This window comes from Battus philenor, unplaced genomic scaffold (genome assembly GCF_028537555.1).
Source record: "Battus philenor isolate CCGP_79_NKW_IND1 unplaced genomic scaffold, ilBatPhil1.0.hap1 SCAF_26, whole genome shotgun sequence".
NCBI classification, from domain to species: Eukaryota; Metazoa; Arthropoda; class Insecta; order Lepidoptera; family Papilionidae; genus Battus; species Battus philenor.
Window position 1 is genome coordinate 4,877,134 of NW_027181689.1, and position 19,782 is coordinate 4,896,915.

Here is a 19,782-nt window from a genome sequence, read left to right on the forward strand (position 1 = left end):
AAAAATGTAAAGACATAAAAAATATATGCGAGATAAGTCATGAAGATAGTATTAATAACTACAATTAAAAGAGGCAGATAAAATGAAAAGAGTGCCTGTACGGTGCGCGGTTCTGATTTAAAATAATTTCACTCTTATCAACAAGATGATAGAGCTCAAATTGTCGCGGAATGCGGATCGCGAATTCAATGATTCAATCTCCTTTTGAGCGAACGTAAACCCACGCGTTTCAGTTCACCACGGACTCGGCCCGTCTCCCGAACGCATCAGTTTGGCACCGGCGGTTACGGGGCTCGCGCGTCCGAATTTTTGGTTAAATATGGACATCGGCTGAATTATTGTCGCGAAATTCGGAAACTCATAGAACGCGGCCAATGCATCTCGTTCTGTCCACCGCGCTCAATCCCGTGAAACAAATTTTGTGATTTTTTCGTAATCTAATTTTTTTAATATGTGATTTTCTTTGTTTGAACGAGCTTATGGTTGGTATAAGACGCTTTTTAATTTCATATTTTTACTCTACTTTCATAAAAAAAACAATTAATGAACTAAAAATTAAAAAGTTAAAACTACAAACAATAACATAGTATTAATTACACAAAGAATTATTTAAACTTAAAATTTATAAACTTGAAAGTATTTCAGAGAACTAAAAAAAAGTCATTCTGTTTACGAAATTTATTGAGCTGATTTAATATATTCTAAATTAAATAATAAACTTTAAAAGGATATTATTATCATTATTGCAAGATTTTAAAATTTTCTCTTTTTTAACTAAGAAATACCACTACTTCGAACTAGCTATAAATAAAAAAAAAGTATGTATATTACTTACATTATTATTTTTATTACATACGTATCAATTGGTTATACCTAGATAACAAAAACTTTAAACGGGTGAATGTAGCACTGTATCACTTGCTGTCAATTGCTGTATGGGACACCCTTTCCAAAATTAATGGATTTAGAAACAATAAATAACGTAATTATAATAAAATAAGAAAAAACTTTTCAAAGTTATGTTATAACTAATTATTATAAACTATCTGTCCCTGCATTACTCTGTACTGCCAGATGTAATTGGCCTGTCACATTTCAATAGAAAAAATAAATAATGTATTTTAGAGCGATCACTTTATACAAGGTGATCGGAAGTAGATGTTATGTTTTCATTGACAATTGGGTTATATATTTAACAATCAATCATCCTGTATAAGTATTTATTAAAACTGTAAGTTTTGAAGCTGGTATAATATTCCATTAAAATTGATTTCAATCCATATTTACATTGCAATTTATTTATAACATATTTTTTAGTTGCTGACAAATAGGCCCATAAAAAGAAGCCTCTTTTGCCGAGCCCATTCAACTCTTTAAAGCTTTTACACTTACATTCAATGACCCTGTATAATTATAAAATAACTGATGAATCATTAGTTTTAAACGTCGCAAATGTCGTTTGTCTTATGTGATATTAAAATGAAGTGATTTAATATTAAAATAGATTACACGAAGAAAAAGAAAAACGGTAATGGAGAACAGGCAATGACGAGAATAAGCAATGTAATCAAAAACAGTGACTAAATTCGTGAGCTATCTCAAGAATCCTGACTCGATTTAACCAGATTGCAAATATTATGTTTAGTAACAGTGGTTTTAAAGTTTTATAATATGAAGTGATATCCTAAACAAGACAGCAGCCAGTAAACAGCCAGTTTACTTTTACCGTGATTACATGTGTTAACTATGATGTAATGTGTTGATACGGTAAAAGTAATGCATCGGTTCATGCCTAGGTTCCTGACGTAGCCCATGAGTTATGTTACTAATAGTACTAAAATAGTGTTCAACTCTCCATTAAAAATCTGTTTAAACTATAAATGCCAACGCGCAAAGAGCAATTGTTAATGATAAAAGCGTTGTGGATGCGACAATATGTTTAATAATGTACTCCGGCACTACGCATAAGTTTTAATGTCTTAAAAGTTGCCATATAAATATTAAATAATAATAAATAAACCTGTTGAATTGCATTCATTTATATTTGACACAATATCTAAAATTAATTATAAAACTTAAAAAAGAGTTAAGTACGAGGAGAGAAGCGATTAGTTACAACTTTAAACACACAAAGAACTCACAACAACACTACTGACAATTACCAATAGTGGAATTCTTTTGGATATTGGCTTGATAATACTGGATATCTATTTGTACCACTAAATATTAGTGTGAAAATTTCGCTGTTTCGATATAAATAGAATCACAGGTAATGGAATTATATGGCTGATAAGCGCTATTTTATAAGTAATGATCTTGTTCATCTTCATTGCTGACCGTCGAGCCCTTTCTGGAAAGCCTTTGTCGAGGATTCAATGAGTTACCTCCACGAGTCTTTGTGACGCTCTTCACCACCCGCAGAGAATCACCCCATCGGCTTTTTGGTCTCTTTCCCTCTATCCTTCCTACTGTAAGTAATGGTAAGGAATATGCACTCTACGAAGGATTATGTTTTAATCATGTTGGAAATTTGTAGTTGCATGACATTACTGTAGATAAGCCAAATTATTATTTATCTAGTCTTATTCAAAACCGAAATAAATAGAACATGTTCTGAACCATGACGGATCTACAGGATCTACTCGTGATCGAAAAGAAATATATAAAGCCTGTAGAAATATATTAGTATTCGTTGCAAAATAGTTATCTAGTCTTATAGCTTTACCACTATGTTTCGGCCATGAAGAAGTACATCAAAAAGTAGATTAGGTACAATTCCTTCTTCGTATAACTTTACACGCTATGCGAACCAATTGATTTGAAAACTTGTATCTAAATTATATATATTGTCTTGGAAAGGTTAAATTGAATTAAGAATGAGAAGTAAACATTTAAAAAAAAGATGTCATTTTTGGGTAGAGGGGTCTATGCGTGTAGGCGACTTGGGAGTTCGTCATATATTTATCTAAAAAAATCTATACACTTATCATGCTTTTAAATGTAATAAAATTATATAAAGGTCGTCAGAAGACACTCTATGCAGGTAACGGCCTGATGCTATTGGTAATCTTTAGCTTGCTTGGTTTCGGTTGAAGTTGATGTTGTTAGCCCGGGATCTTTTGCAGTTTCATTGGAACTGAGTTCACAGAGCGGAAGGGTCCATAAACTTAAAGATATATAATATATAGGCGTAGTCTACATGCATTGGACGTAACGATGACAATGATGAAAGTTATATAAATGGTTTTAATTCCAAAATCAACCGCCATGACTAGTTGTATTCTATAAATTAGGTTTCTATCTTTCTGAGATTTCTCCTTAGTTCTTATAAAAGAACGTTTGAACAGGTCTTTGTTTAAATTAAGCTTATTATTTCATAAATTAATTACAACAGACTAGCTCTATGAAAATTATTGATAGGCTGAACAGTCAAAGAATCAAAAGACCATTTCGAAAATCCTGTTTGAGATGTTTAAAGGATGTATTCTTTTATAGAAGTGTCTTGGCTTACATCTCTTAATAATATCTTAAATATGATCATGAAGTAACTTATCAAAGTGACAATCGTCAGAATAAAAAAATTCTTCGATACCGTAAGGTATGTAGCAAGGAGCATAAGGAATATGAAATTGTAATTGGCATAATGAAAATATTCATTAAGTAAATAAACATCATCAATAAGTGTAATTTTTGACGTAGGTTTTGCTTTAATAACGCGCTACCTCCTCACCTTACTCTCTCTCGTCCTTGCGTCATATCTCCTACTACTAAGCATCGTGACTTTTTCTGTAAATTTTGTCGCGCACTATGTTAAGACCACCATCTGAGACAGTCTTCGGGTGTACTGGAAATACTCTATAAAAGTTTAACTAAAAGTTACAGCAAACTTGTTACAATCAGATTTATATTCTGTGCGGATTTCATTTTTCTTCGTCAGACACCAGATTATGTTTTCACCGTTCTATGACATTTATAGCTAAAAATTTATAATCAGCGTAGGACGTTCACCCCAGAGGTGGACAGATGACCTCGTTAAATGATTGTATGACCTTCGGATGACGCTGGAATTGGAAATAAATGGGGTAGGCTTATGTCCTGCAGTGGATGTTTTTCGGCTGAAATGATAACGATGAAATATAATCAAGGCGTTGTAACGAAAATCCGATATTAAAAAATTTAAAAAATATCTCGTAAACTTGTCGAAAAGTAATTAGCGCTCTAACTATATTTGCTGTTGCAATTGCATTAAGAACCTCTATAACTAGTTAAGGTCACTGGAAGACGCTGGATGCAGGCAGGTCCCCAACAGTATTATTGGAAGTCTACGGGGGAGGCTTACGTTTAACAGTAGAGCTCTTGCGGCTGATTATTGATATCTAAATTAAATATGAAATACCCATTTCTATTAAAGAGAGAGAGAGAGAGTTAGTTACATTGTATTCATTATATATAGTTAGATGTAAAGGGTTTAGAAATAAAATAGACATATGTTTTCTTTTTATATCTTGGCATAGTTTTTTATTTATATGTTAAAGTTACATACCATTACATAATAAACCATTAGATCATAGTTTAAAAGTACAACCATATATCTTGAATCCGCCTTCGTGTTTGATTCGACACAATAAAACTTTTTAAGTCAAAAATTTATGAACAATCAGTTAACGTGACGAAACCGTATTCTGACTTTATTCAAGTGAATAAGATCCCTCTACGTCTAATGATGACCGACATTATTTAAATTCGCAACCTTCTGGTCTGTAGGTCTACGAGGTATCGGCGGATATTTATTTTTTTTGTAGAAAGTCACAAAAACCTTCTACACCAAGTTCTCCAGCGCTAGAATGAAAATGGTCTTACAATGACAACAAATATGAATTCAACAAAGGCAAAACAAGCTGACAAGAACTAATAAAGATTTTGTTCAATTATCCAAAACCGAAGACTTTAGAATTACGTCGTTTTCTTTAGTTAATGTGATGAATTCGTTTATGTATACTTACGCACTTTATTCAAACAATTAAGACCACGAGAATAGATTTACTCTGACAACTTTTACCAATCAGAAAGCATTAAGTATTTTAAACTTTTCAGTAATTTAAATATGCGTCGTGATCATTATCGTGATCGTATTGCAATCGTACTAAATGGTATTTTGCTGAAGATTTTACAAGTCAAGTAAAATTTTCCCTTCATCTCCAAATACATTAATTGAGAAAGAGCACATCTCGTTATATAATTTGTAAACTAATTTATAGCTCAAGTTTAACAAGAAAAATACCACGATCCCCTCTTCCAATAGTTGATGACGTCAAAATGTCACAATCCAGCTCTCCCCCGGGCAAATTATTTGCCACGTCCTCTCCGGCCTTGTACTCCTTCCTCATACTTCTTAATAAATTCTTTACGTATGTCCGAGCCAACGGATGTTATTTTCAGATTTAAAAAAGTAGCGCAATTGTGTGATACGTGCGTATTCTAGATACTGCGACAGAGCAAAACAAATAACGTTATTGCTATCAACGTAGAAGATTTGTAGAGGTGTTTTGTTGAACAACATCAGGTATCACACTTTGTATGTACTAAACTACTGTATATGCTAAATAAAATAAATGAAAACGCTAAATTTCTAGCTAATATTATATTATCTTCTTTTGAGGATCATGGCCAATCATGTGCACGGTAGTGTCGCAAGCTTTTGTAGCTGCGTTAGTCTTGCGAGTATTTCTTTATTAATTTTTATTTGTATCACCAGGGTGTATTGTTTACAATGTATTTTTTTTTCGCGTAGGCGACCATCCTCCATTTTTTGCGTTATTTGTACAATTGTTTTACACACAAAAAATAATATCACTAGACGTAAAACTAACAAGATAAAGTTCTTTATATATAGAAGAGATTTCACCTATGTACTGACTCATCACGATATCTCTGGATTTACAGGGCTTGGAGATTAAAAAATTAATAGAAATGTTCCTATTACCAAGTGGCATTACGTTAAGAATGGATTTTACGAATTTATGTATATAACGAGGCGTCCATTTTCGAACTTGAGTTCTTATATGTACAACTGAGCCAGAACATTTGTTTTGATATATTAAAAATCTTCAGGATTGGAATTTATGAAATTATACCCGCTAAAGTCAGTGCGTGCAACACAAAGGGGTTGGGTGACAGCTTATTACAAGAAAGGCAAAATCATTTATTATCGCGGGAGAGAAAATTAGCATTAATAATCGTTGCATCAGATATTATGAGATGTCCCAATTCATTACCTTATATATGACCATCTATACCGTTAGTTTGTTGCATTAAATTCTTTGTTGAGAAATTGGAGCACGAAAATATCTGACACCATGTTATTAAAGGCGGATTTTCAATACCGCGATAATAAGTGATTTTACATAAACGTCGGGTAAGAATATTTTTTATTTTTGAATGAACGGCAGTTGATTACTTTAAAAATGAAAAGCAATACGTTAGGCTGAAGTTATTTCTCAGATGTCAATTGCCGATTCGCTGGCATATGTTTTTTACTTACTTTAATTTACGGATCTCTTCTTAACAAATTCGATCTGATAGAAATATCCCGAGCAGAGCTCCAAGGTTCTCCGCTCTCGTGGTTCATTGTGCGACTGTGACTTTGATAATGAGACCTAAAGTATGTAACATTCATTTGTTGTAAGCTTCTGTCTCAAGGTACTGGATGAAGAGGTGTTTCGTAGTTCTTTTTTATAAGTCACGTTGTTGCAAAAAAGTTAAAATTTACCCAAAGACTACAACTAAAATTCAGTCTTTTTGAAAGTTGATAAATATTAGAAATATTAACACAGCAGTACGCCTTTCCAATTTAAATTTGGGGTACATTGATTGACAGGAGAGCCCTGTATTGTTATGTTAGCAGTACTGGCCAGTTAAAGCAGTCAAGATATCAACAAAGAAGAAAATCAAACGGCCATAGACGGGCGCGAAACAAGCCAACATTGTAATTTTGTCAATGTATTGCGGTTATCAATAATTTAATATGAAATACTTGAATGCGTAGTGCCGTGTGACATCACCCGCAATGATAACTCTGCCCAATTCACTTACCTACCTTCGCATATTATTATTGCACGTACGTAGGTCATGTCCATTTGCGAATTTTATGAATTGGGTTATATATATTTATGGCGTGTATATATAAATCTGACATCAATGTGGCAAAACTATGACGAAATTGTGATCAAACCTTTGTCTGTTTTATTTTGTTTACTGTCATTAATTATTTTATCTTAGGATGAACAGTTAGATTGATTATTATAAAAGCATTAAGGGGTGAATTTTTAGCTCATTTGTCAGCAAAAAGCTTAAAAGCATTTACACCTATTTCTAAACACTCTATATAAAGTGAACTCTGAAATATGTTACATAAATCTATTTTTCTAATGTAATGTGACGATAGGTCAATAAGGCAGTTCAAAGTCTCTCATCTAATCCATCTCTCAAACTAAACATTATTAATTTTAATATGTCATCCGAATTTTGAAAACACCTTTTATTAGTATATTATCATTACGTCTATATTAACCTATGAGTAAGTACTTAAGTAAATGTCTTAAATTAATTATGGTCTTTTAAAATTAAAATTAAAGTTTAATTAAGATATTAGATTTTAGCCGTTTCCTACTGGTCCTATTGGAAATCTGTGGAAAGGCCTAAATCACTTATCTACTACTTTTCAGCCGCTGGACACTTACTGCAAGGCTATGGTCTCCCCCAAAGGTCACCGCGATGGGTCCAGCGCTGCCTGTAATCAGTAACATCCCACGAACTTAACTAATATCTATGTATTAATTATCAATGTTGTTGTTTTTAACTAATTAACTATGTTGTCGATCCACCTAGTGGGGGCTTTACCCGCGCCGAGTCTACCCTAAATCATTAATGACCAAAATTAGAAATAGAAGTAACATAACTCAGGCAATCTCAGACAAATTAACGTTTTATCGTCATAAAAATAAAATGGACAACTGAAATAAGCTACATGAATAGTAAATACTTTTGACATTTTTCAAATAACGTTATATTTATTAGGCATATATAGTTTAAATTCGAAACGATCGTACGCCGTGAGATCGACATATAATTTTAGATAATTGACGCTTTATGTAATTATTGTATAGTATTGCCACCGCTTACAAATAAGTTTTCAGTAGGATTATCTACGAACCATGATACCACATTGCGATCGCCATCCTATCACCAAGCGTGGCGTTTATGGTATGTTCCCTATAGATATCTTTGGGGGAGGGTTATGCCTTGCAGCAGGAATCTATAGACTGTACCAATGACTAGGGCGGCGACGTATGATTTTGTTCTTGAATTCCATTTTTAGTTAAGAACCGCTTGTTACATCTTCACAAAATTAGTTAAAATTATGTATATGTTGATAAATGTGTATAGTTTTATTTGTACAACAGAGATATTAATTAATTCGGAGATATCTATCTATAAACGATTTTTTTTTAACAAAAACTTGTAAGTAAAAACTTTTGCAGTGAACTTATGGATTTTTAAGTGATAATACAACTGATTGTATTGCTACTACAACTATAGAATATGTTTTAAAAATAATTATGAAGGTTAGCACAAAATAAACCTATGTGAGTTTGTCTGTGTCTTCTCAAACGCGCTTCCTTTAGGAACCTATTGCAACTCCAACTTGATGGTAGACATTATAGGAAAGCTTACTTTGAATCTAATTTTAAACAAATTGGGGTTATCTGATATTCTGCTCATGTACGCAGATGTTCATTGCTCATACATAAATATAAATAAATGAAAAATTTTATGTGCAAGTGTTCTGGGACACCAGTAATAAATTTAGTAATTCACGAATACTTTTTAGTTCTCTGAGATGATTGTGTTCTAATACGGGGATCATAACAAGGGTTATTAAAGAAATTAACACGATGATACAACTTGCCAAGGTTCAAGATCACTTGTAAGACCTTATATTATTTCGTACTATGTAAGCTCATAAGAACTGTTTGGTATTTTTTTGTTAATTTAATAAAATATTACTGCTCTAAGCTGTAATTGTTAATTATAAAATATCCGGTTGCAAACACATCATTACCATAATGAACATTTCAGCCACAGGACATCCAGTACAAGGACATGTCTTTCAGATTTCCAATATGACCGAGTTCTTATAACTAAAAGTTAGAAAACGTCATGGATTAGCTTGACACGAACAATGTAATAAAGGGGTCGTTAAACATCATGTTTAAATATTAAAGAAACTTATGGATAAGATTAAATAAGTGTATGTAAAATTATAATATCATAGTAATCATTATTTTAGTCGTAGGATTCACCTCTGGATACAAAATAGGACTCGTTGGAAGCGGTCTGAATCCAACATATTCTGATGACTGACAAAATTATACCAGCATGCGGATGGATTGCCCATGCCGCACTTGCCTGTCAGTGGTCTCCGCTCTAGAACCTTCAAACTCTAGCCTCTCCAGCTCAAATACACGTCAGCATTCTTAAATAAGAAAATGCAACCATAAAAAAGATAGTGCAACAATGAATTAGCAGCGAGGATTTAAAACGATATAAATCTACATCCCCTATGTTATAGTGAACAATAACCAGAGATTGCTTTTGCGTTGTACTAACAAACGTTACAGCGGTTAATTGTAAACAGTCGACGAAGGATATGTATACACGCTGTCAAATGATAGCAGTATTCATTCGCGGTATGTAAGATTTTTTAAATAGTTCCGTGCGAAAGTAATTGATTCAAGAGTCAGGTGGGTGGCAATCGACCTTCCCAGCTGGATGAACGAACCTGTTATTTTTAAACATCTTACACCTGCCCAGTTCGCGAACTTTTATATTTCTATATTTGAAGCAACTGTGTAAAAGAATCGATTTGTTCCATTGTGAAATTCAAATGTGCTAATACACAATGTTCAATTTTAAAACATTCTTTATTCAACATAGGATTGATTACATTTCTTATTGACGTCAAAATGAGTTTACCACCAATTCGGAAAACGAATGCCACAGACCTAAGAAGAACAGGCAAACGTAATTCGGCGTGACTACATATTTGTTAAAAAGAATTTATAATTACTTTTTTAATTAGCATCGAAATAATCTAAATAGAATTATTCCCGGGATGTACTAACTTCTATAAAGTTATTTACAGTACAGTGACACTTAGCCCACAAACATTATTGATTTTTTTTAAATCTACCAATAGGGGTTTTATTTTATATCTTATTGTAAAATACATAGGAGACTTACCTTGATAAGATTCTACGTTTCGTATAATTGTCGTTTCATAACATGTCGGTAGGTTATAGGTGTAAATTTTTTTAAGGGATGAAGGTACAACAGATTCGCTGTGAATTAGTGTACGATACGCCCTATGAAAATCAAAGGTTTGAGAAACAATAAATACCGTAATGATAATACAGTTAGAAAAACGTTGTCGAAATTTGGATCACTACATTTTATAATTAATTATTACTTATTATCCATCTCTGAAGACTTTGTACTACTGGATCTTAATAGCCTATCGCAATGTAATACAAATATAAATTAATGTAACAAATTTTCGAGTGGTCACTTTATATAGAGTGATTGTAAATAGACGAACACTTTTACATCTTTAACCATTTACTCTGTAAAAAAAGCTGTAAGTATAGTACTTTTATAACTTATTATTTAAGCTAAGTTTGAGGCGAAAGCTTATTTTATCTGAATTTTACTAAAATACGCATATAAAGGTCCCAGTAAAGGTCTGTGGCTTAACTCCAGGTGAGTCATACGTTGTTTGTATCCACAAGCCTAGTGCGTAATTAATTAAAGAAGAATAAAGTACACATTTGTGTTACGTTCTTTTAGTGAGAACGGTTATTGTTACTGCCATAAACAGTTGCGTGGAAGTTAACAACGTAACTGGTGAATCAAGAATTTATCATTCTGTTATTGTTTACTGTGTAAAAGTGAGTTGTGACGAAATATGTTTGTAACAATAACAATTTCTAGTTTGTTCCTGAACGGCTCCAAAGTATCATCTTGCTTTTTTACTGCGTGGAAATGTTCTCGAAGTTTCATAACTTAGGGAATTTTTGATTTACTTGTGAACAACTTTCAAGATACATTCCATTAGTTTTTTAATTTGTGAAAGTGTTCTCGTTGTGTGTATAGGACATTTTGGCAATTACTAATTTTAGTTATAACTGGTTTTAAAGGATCGGTGGTATATAAAGAATATTTAAAAAGAAATAACATTGTGTAACGGTCGTAGAGCACATATTGCGCATACATCATGTTGCACTTTGGAAGATGAGCGCGACTCTATTTCCGCAAATTCGATTTATTTATACATCAGTGCTAAAATTTAAAGGAGGTGCTAATTTTTTTTTCTACGTGGACACCCATGATTGTGTTTTGATGATTTTTTAAAACTGATGTGTTTGTGTTTTTAGACGAACGAAAGCAATCGATATAGCCCAGTGGATTGGTAGTGAGCAGGCAACATAGCGCGCAAAACAGGTGTCTGCTAGTGTCTTAAGATTCTAGAGTGGAAACCACGGACCAGTGCAGCTGAAAATGCCGAATTTCGATAATCTAATACTGAAGTCTATGTTCAGTGAATGTCATACGGTTGAAGATATAATGTTTTGGTTTAAAGTGTCATAGGAACATTACTAAACTAGAGACACGTGTGTGATGTACAGAATTTTTTTTACAAAACCTTGCGTGTTTTCGGACACACTCGGAGTTTAGCAATTTATTCTTGTGGTTATTTTTTTCTTTAGGGGAGTTGAATGCTATTGACTTTTTTATAAAAAGGAGTTTTATCTCTTTCATAATAAGAAGCATAATGCACAATAAGCATGTTTAGTAGACATGGTTTCCTCCCACCCATATTTAATTCTTAAATAATTAATCATCTGCATATAATTTATGAATAAGTAATGTGCTAGTTTAAGGAAATCTCTCTAATACTAAATATATAACCACAAATGATATCAGTTCAATATTTTTCACTCATTTTGCGTTTGTTCTTTAAAATAAAAAGTTATAGTACTGACAAAATGTAAGTTTTCTTTAAAGGTCAAATATCATGAATGAAAAAAATTGATAAAACTTTTCTTTTTTTTTCAGATAAAGCGTGTCTGCGGGGGATCCAAGCCGTTTGAAGTTTTGATAATTGATTACTCCATAGCTGTCAACGCTTAGATGATTTAAGACATCTCACCACATGCTATTATTTTGAATTATTTTAATGACATACACTGTTATGCTCATTATCAAATTTTATTATACATTACGAAACTAATTTGTTTCTTACTTGGTGTAAAATGAAATAATCGTTCATATTTCTTCTATACTTTAAAATAAACGTTGTTGACACTGAAAAATAAAGTTAAACACAATTCGGTAATGTACATTTAGACACACTTGGGTAATTTCGTGGTAAACATTTTCAGTGGTTCAATAAAAAAATAAAAATTAGCGTTTATAACCGCGTAATAAAAAGTTTGAATTTTTAAAGTACGGTATTCTTGTTTTTAAAGGTGTACTCTATATTTTATTAATTAAAGTTGGCCAACAAATAAAATGATATTACATATAAATATAAAGAACCAAAAAATTATATATTCATTATTACATAAAACAAAATAATATATTAAAAAATTTAACAGATCTCTCTCTCAATATATATATATATATATATATATATATATATATATATATATATATTTATATTTATATATAATACATATATATAATACAATATATATATATTTATACACATATACATGTATACATACAGGCCTATATACCTGTATGTGCATCTAACTTTAATTTAAAATGTTTGTTGGTTAGTTGTTATTTCTTTTTTAAATATTTATTACTATTTTACTTAATTACCATTTTAAATATAATAAATGTTCTGTTTGTTAAATTTACGCAAACTAGTTTTAATAGTTTAAAATTGTCGCAACAGTTACGATTATAATAATTTCAAATTAATCTATTTTATTTACGTCGCTGATATTATGAAAGCTGACGAAAGATTCGGAATATAATTTCCAAAGTGGCGGCTTCGGATCATTATATTTCGAGGTGTATGAATGGCGATTGTAAGGGTGTATCACGGGTCAATAAAATAGTTAAATTTGAAAGTCTTTAATTGAAACAACTATTTGTGTTTGAAACGACGAGTTTCTAATACAGGAGACTAAAATCTCTCGCTGTTTGCGTTTATTTATATTCAGAAATCGCAATGTTTCGGAACACGCGAATGTTAAATCGCTATCAGGTCATACGTGAGTGTCGTTTAGCCCGCTAAAGCTTCCGCTGTCGCTTGTATTTAGGTCACGGCCAGAAATTGCGCACTTCTATACATACAACTTCCCGATAGAAACAGCACGTTGTTACATCGAGTGTTATGCGAACTTGTAACATATTTACTCTAGTATTTAAGATGTATTATGATCCAAAAACGTGATTTTTAATGAATGCTATATATCGGTAATGTTTAGAAGGTGTTACATAAAAATTAAAAAATAGCATTGAACTTGGCTCTATTTTTACGTAATTAGTGTAAAATTATATTTTATTCCGATTATGTAAAGCATTTATTACTATTAAGATTTGCGTTTGTCAATTCTCAGATACGCGGCGCCACAGTCACTTCAAAGGTCTTAAGGTGATCAACTTCAGGTTTACGAGTAAGGTCCTACAGAATGAGGTCGACGAAGCCTTCCTCAACATCCACGTCCAGGAGTTGGAGCAGAGACTCAACGTAACCCTTGGCCCGGAAGAATTTTTTTCAATCGGCCTACAAGTCAACAGGGTAACGAGGAACAGTCAGGGAAGCAAAGCGTCTGTGCCATATACGGAGAGCTCCGTGAAGATGTCCAGAAAAGAACTGAAAATTGGGAAGTGGGTCAAATTGAACGTGACCAACATGGTGGCGGAGTTCTTCAGACTGCCGAGGGAGAATCTAGCAATAGTTGTGAGAGTACAAGACTCGAAGAATAGAATGAGCTTAGTTGTTCCACATCCAAGCTCTGAATCAAATAACGGATTGGTAAGTTACAAAATTATGATAATATTTTTATTACCAGTAGATAATTTTTTTGGTGTTCTAAATTTATACCACTGATATCTTAATTTGGCGAATACGTAACTGTACAAGATTTTGTATTTTAGAAATAAATCAGATAAACTTTTTATACACATAAAATAAAAAATATATTTAACAACATAACAGTGGTAGCCCAACGGTAGATGTCTGCGACTGGCAATAGTAGGTTCGAATCTAGGCATACAACTATAGGTAAAATTATATAATTCACACTTTGTGCATTAATTATTTAGGATAACCACTGCTTACAAACATGTTTCCACACGATGGGCAGCAGCGTCCTCTGTGAACCGTCACACCACACTGCAATCGCCAACCCGTCTGCCAAGCGTGGAGATTATGGTATATCTCGCCATAGATATCTTTGGGGGCGATCTATGTGTCTCATGTTTTATAAATCTAGTTTATCTCGTTGGCCACATAGCGCGTTTAGTTTTTTAAGTTCTGTAGAGGAGACTACGGATCGGCAAGTAAGGTGGTCCACCTGCAAGACGGCAGTTTAAGTTTGTCGGAAGATTAAAAGTAGGCCGCTTCCATCTGGTCCTATTTTAAATTTACAAGGAGACCTAGATCCGGCTATGGACGTTCTACGTCTGAAATGTCGATGCTGATAATGGCTTATTTTGGCTTATCATATTAATTAGTAGAAATTTGTGTATACTTCCCGACATTAAATGTATATTCATTATAAATATATGTATCACAGGGTTAAATAATACACTTCTGTTAAAACGCAAAATTTAAAAGATAGTATATACCAGTCTTGATGCAATGAGTTAAAAAGAACGGGTTCAATGATATCAGAAAGTTATCGCGATATGTTTAAAATTTTATGACAGCTATTTAGATTAGTTTCGGTTCCGATGACCCAATTTTACTTGATTAAAATTAAAAATTGATGAGCAGTGCATTATTATTTTTTAAATTGCGTACAATTTAAAAAGACTCTCATATTTTATGTCAATAATATAATTATATTCTGTGTTCGATTGTATAATTCGGCATCATTGCTAAGCTCACAGTTGCTCAACGAATCATAGAGTAAACTTTGCTCAAGATATTTACGAAACTGAATTAAGAATGAGGAGTTCTATAGACGATCTTCAGAGCCCAGCGTAGGCAAGTTGAATTGGCAGTCTGCAGTCCACACAGCACGCAGAACAGATGGCCGCTGGGGCCATAAGGTTCTGGAGGAAAGAGTAGACCTGGGTCTGGCAAACGCAGCGTTGGATGTCTAGCTACTAAGCATACAAACGACGAGCTAGGGTTATTTATCTCCAGCAGTAGAGGACAGAAGTGGGATATACTTCAGAAATGATGACGACGTATCAATTGTTGAGGATAAAAAAAATATATATATTACAGATATTTTCGTACTTATAATTTCTTTAAAATAAGTAGATATTTAGAATAAACAAAAGATCACTGTTGCTAGTAAAATGTATTTGCGTAGCTAAAAATAAAATTTAATTACTTTAAATTTTAATCAAAAGTTATTATATCCCAAACTATAATAAGTGTTGTCATACTTAATATTATTGATGACATCAAAACTTCCTCGAGCTAATCTTTCTGATAAACAATTATTACTTATAACTTTATAGTATCATGCATAATGTTGTCTAAATTATACATTTAAACCAACGTTCTTGCAAAATCAATTAAAAATAATTGCGAACAGTAGGTGGAAGCTTTCGAAAAAGCCGCTCGGTAGCTCTCATGATGAAACTTACGGTAGTCTACTATCTATAGAGAAACGCCGACATTTTATACAACATTGACCTTTCTTTGGGTCGCCTTGATAAGGTAGGTTAGGGATTCACACTTCCGATAGGAGCTCCAGACAGCGCAAAGCTATTAACAAGTAACACTTTGCGTAGTAAGCAAGTAGTTTTTTATCTTTTGTAATACCTTTATCTTTCAAAACTGAGATCTTTTTTTGTGAACTTAAGATTATTCCGTAACAGTACTAAGCTAGTTAGTTTAAACTGCATCGAACAAACGTAAACTCCATACAAATTAGAATTAATATAAAAAAAAAACGCTATTATTCGCTGGTCAGTTCTTTCACTTTTAAACAGTTTTACATGGTATATTTTATTTATTGACATTTAAAATTTACGTGTGCAATGATTTCTCGCAAGTTAGCTACTGAATTTTAATTAATACGTAGTTTCGCTTTAATTACACATTTTTATTAAATCGTATCGTGCCATATAGCATTTTTATTATGTCTTCGTAAATTTTACTTCCAATGTGTTTAATTTACGTAGTTATGAAAATTTCAGCCATTGCAAGGCTACTACCGGACATAGCCCTATCCCGTTGATTTCCAATAGTATTGATTGGAAACAACCTGCATCCAGCTGCATAAAGTAGTCTTGTATAAATGTTTTGTTCACGTAAATTGTCATTATATGAAAATGATTGATATGTACAAAGACCTCGATCATGTCCTATAAATTTACTTGACTGGGTCTTTCCAAATAACTTTTGTTTTAATTATTTCATTTAATATACTGAACTATTTATTGGCTATAGGCGCAAAAGCTTTAGACGAGGAATGCTGGCTCATTGGTGCGATAAAGCGATTTTAAAATTTGGGCTATTAAATATTGAACCTAATTTTTAATTACCCTCTGTCCCTGTAGACTTTGTATTGCCAGAAGTTAATGACCTGCCGCATTGGTACAGTAAAAATAAATTAATGTAAGATATTCCAGAGTGATCACTTTATAAACGATGATTGTAGGTGTAAAATATTTCAAGATTTTTGCTAATAAATGACCTCTTCTGAACTTTTGCACCTATAACCAACGTAGTTTTTGAAAGGATTACTTAAAATTGAACCTACTTATAAAAACCAAATATGATATAATTAATGTTTTTTTACACGAAAATCGTCCTATAAGTCTGCAGTTTTAACATTGATTTCTAATCTCAATACACTTTGTTACAGATGCCATATATAGAAGTAAGTCTTAGAGACAATTCGCACAAACGAACGCGGAGGACGATTGGCATGGATTGTACGGAGAATTCCAAAGAGGTACGCTGCTGCCGGTACCCGCTAGCGGTGAACTTCGAGGAGTTCGGGTGGGACTGGATCATCGCACCGAAACAGTACGACGCGAACTACTGCAGCGGCGAATGTCCTTACAGCTTCCTCCAAAAGTACCCCCACACACACATAGTCCACTTAGCAGCACCACAAGGCAGCGGCGGACCCTGCTGCGCTCCGAGACGGATGAGCAGTATCTCTATGCTGTATTTTGATCACGACCTGAACATCATCTACGGCACCATACCGGGCATGGTCGTGGAGAGTTGTGGGTGCTCATAGCGACTCTCCCATTATGGCTCCAAGTGGGAGAAATTCACATTTATACCCGACATACATTCACATTGTAATCTATTCAATTAAAAGTATATAGAGATTTTTACCACTTTACAACTTGACAGGATTATAATTAAAATTTTGACATAAATAAAAAATAATCCGGCATAATTAAAAGTTTATAGCGTCCAAAGCAATTAAATAATTAATATCGACAGGTTAATATCAGGATAATAAATAGCAATAATAAATCTCAGCTTTATCCGCTTCTAACCACTTGGGGCAGCGTGTTGTGTGTTGCTAATGTAATATATTCGGCTGAAGACTGCGAACCCTTTGTGATGTGTGCCGTGAGTGTATATTTTATATGTTTTGTACATCTAGATGTAGTCGAACACTACGATCTTATTCTGTAAATTTTACATACATACGTTTACCGACATGATGCGGACATGTTAGTTAAAATTTACGGAATAAGTCGCTTTGTAACAAATTAATTTTTCATCCATTTCACTCCACTCTGTGTAAGTAGGGTACTTATATACCATGTTCATGCCTTACCTTCACAAAACTCATTATTCGCCGCAATACATTTGTCGGAGGTCATTTTTCATAATACCAACATAGTACGATCAATTTATTTTATATCATTATTCATTAGTATATCGAAAATACTAATTAAAAATAAATTGACCTAAAACGATTTGTACGTGTGATTATCTTTAAAAGGATCTTTGAGCTTTAACTTTAGAAATATATTTTCAATAAGTAGATAGGTATTTAAAATCAATAAAGCGGACTTTAATAGGTATTTGACCTCTGACTCCATTGTGCCCTGATAAAAATGAAATTAAACTTGACTCGATAATGCACTATCAATCTTTTTATGCAACAATAACAATTGTAACTCGCTTCTGAAACGGTGTAACTATAACGTATTGTATCTCAAAATGGCATTTATACTTTCAAAAATAAGTCTTAAACTCTAAGCTTTTAGGTGTCCAATATCGATTTATAAATAAGTGATATTGTGGTTTCGCGGGCACAAATAATCTTTAATTTTAATTACATTGTCTTTTTTAATCAGTTATAAATAAATTATCGCTAGCAAATTTATTTCGTAATTTATTGCCTGCCATTTTGATTTGTCCAGAGAGAGCTGTGACATTATTAACTTTTTATCTACAGAACCCTAACTATTATTAGTATAAACACGGAGGCATTATACACATAAACATTTCACATATCAATGCTAATAACGTTTTTATGTAATTTTAATTGATTTGATAAAATGTCAAGAAATAGGCTATTATATGAATTGATACATTTATTCAATTTACAATCAAAGCTATATGATTCTGTATGCTTTGATAAGATGTCTTATAATAAATTATTAATCAAAATAAGTATTGACAAATCATATGCGATGGCGCAATAGTGTTACAGTTAAATGTTCTCTGTGATTACCTTTATGGTGATACTGTGAGCAGTACGGCATAGACATATTCCAGGGTTAACATTCTATTTATTTGTGCCTAAGAAACAATAAATAGTGTCTGTGGTTTATATATTTTATGTACCTCCTGGCACTTTGCAAAATAAAGAGTATGCGACTTCATCAAATTTTAATTTTAAGTAGCTAGTTTTATGTAATTCGATGTATTTTCTTCAACAACGTACTTGTGAGATTTCTTTAGACATTGTTTGGATCTCGTTCAAAATTACGCTATGTTTTACAAAGGAAATTGTTTAGTTCTTTAGCGGGTGGTGCTTAAGATAGGTCTGTTAATTTTAAAAAACAATAATCGACTCGGTACCTACCCATTATTTTATGTTAGGAATAAAAATAACGTATTATTTGGAAGTGATTGATAATGTTTTTTTTTTAATGTTTCGTAATTTAAGGAATAGAAAAATTTTCGTCGGTTATAGAATTTTCAAAAATTAGATCTCATTTTTGGGCAAGTGTTTTTTTGTATGCCTTTACAAAGATCTCCCTTTGCTTTTGGATATCAATTTTTTATACAAAATTTTTTAGCGTTAAGTGAATATGTTCTCTAACTTTAGTTCTCAACGATATTTGTCAAAATTTTTTACTAACAATCACGTGTCATTAAGGTGTATGAAATAAACTTTCAATTCATAATTTCTGTTTAGTTTTTCATTTATCTCATGGAACCATGGTTTTCGTTGATTGTATGGGTAACTCCAATTAGTTTTTGCGTATTGAATCCCACAGCATTTCTAATCTTTATATAGGGTTGTTAAGGAAAAAATA

At 32.6% G+C, this 19,782-nt stretch overlaps 1 protein-coding gene across 1 annotated transcript; it reads left to right on the top strand.

Moving 5' to 3' along the window:
- The first annotated feature begins 13,837 nt into the window (after positions 1 to 13,837).
- On the top strand, positions 13,838 to 19,652 carry LOC137925258 (growth/differentiation factor 8-like). The gene is made up of 2 exons (XM_068768680.1): positions 13,838 to 14,110; positions 17,127 to 19,652. Exons 1-2 carry the CDS (start codon positions 13,934 to 13,936, stop codon positions 17,508 to 17,510), a joined length of 561 nt encoding a protein of 186 aa, XP_068624781.1. The 5' UTR covers positions 13,838 to 13,933; the 3' UTR covers positions 17,511 to 19,652.
- Positions 19,653 to 19,782: the final 130 nt, after the last annotated feature.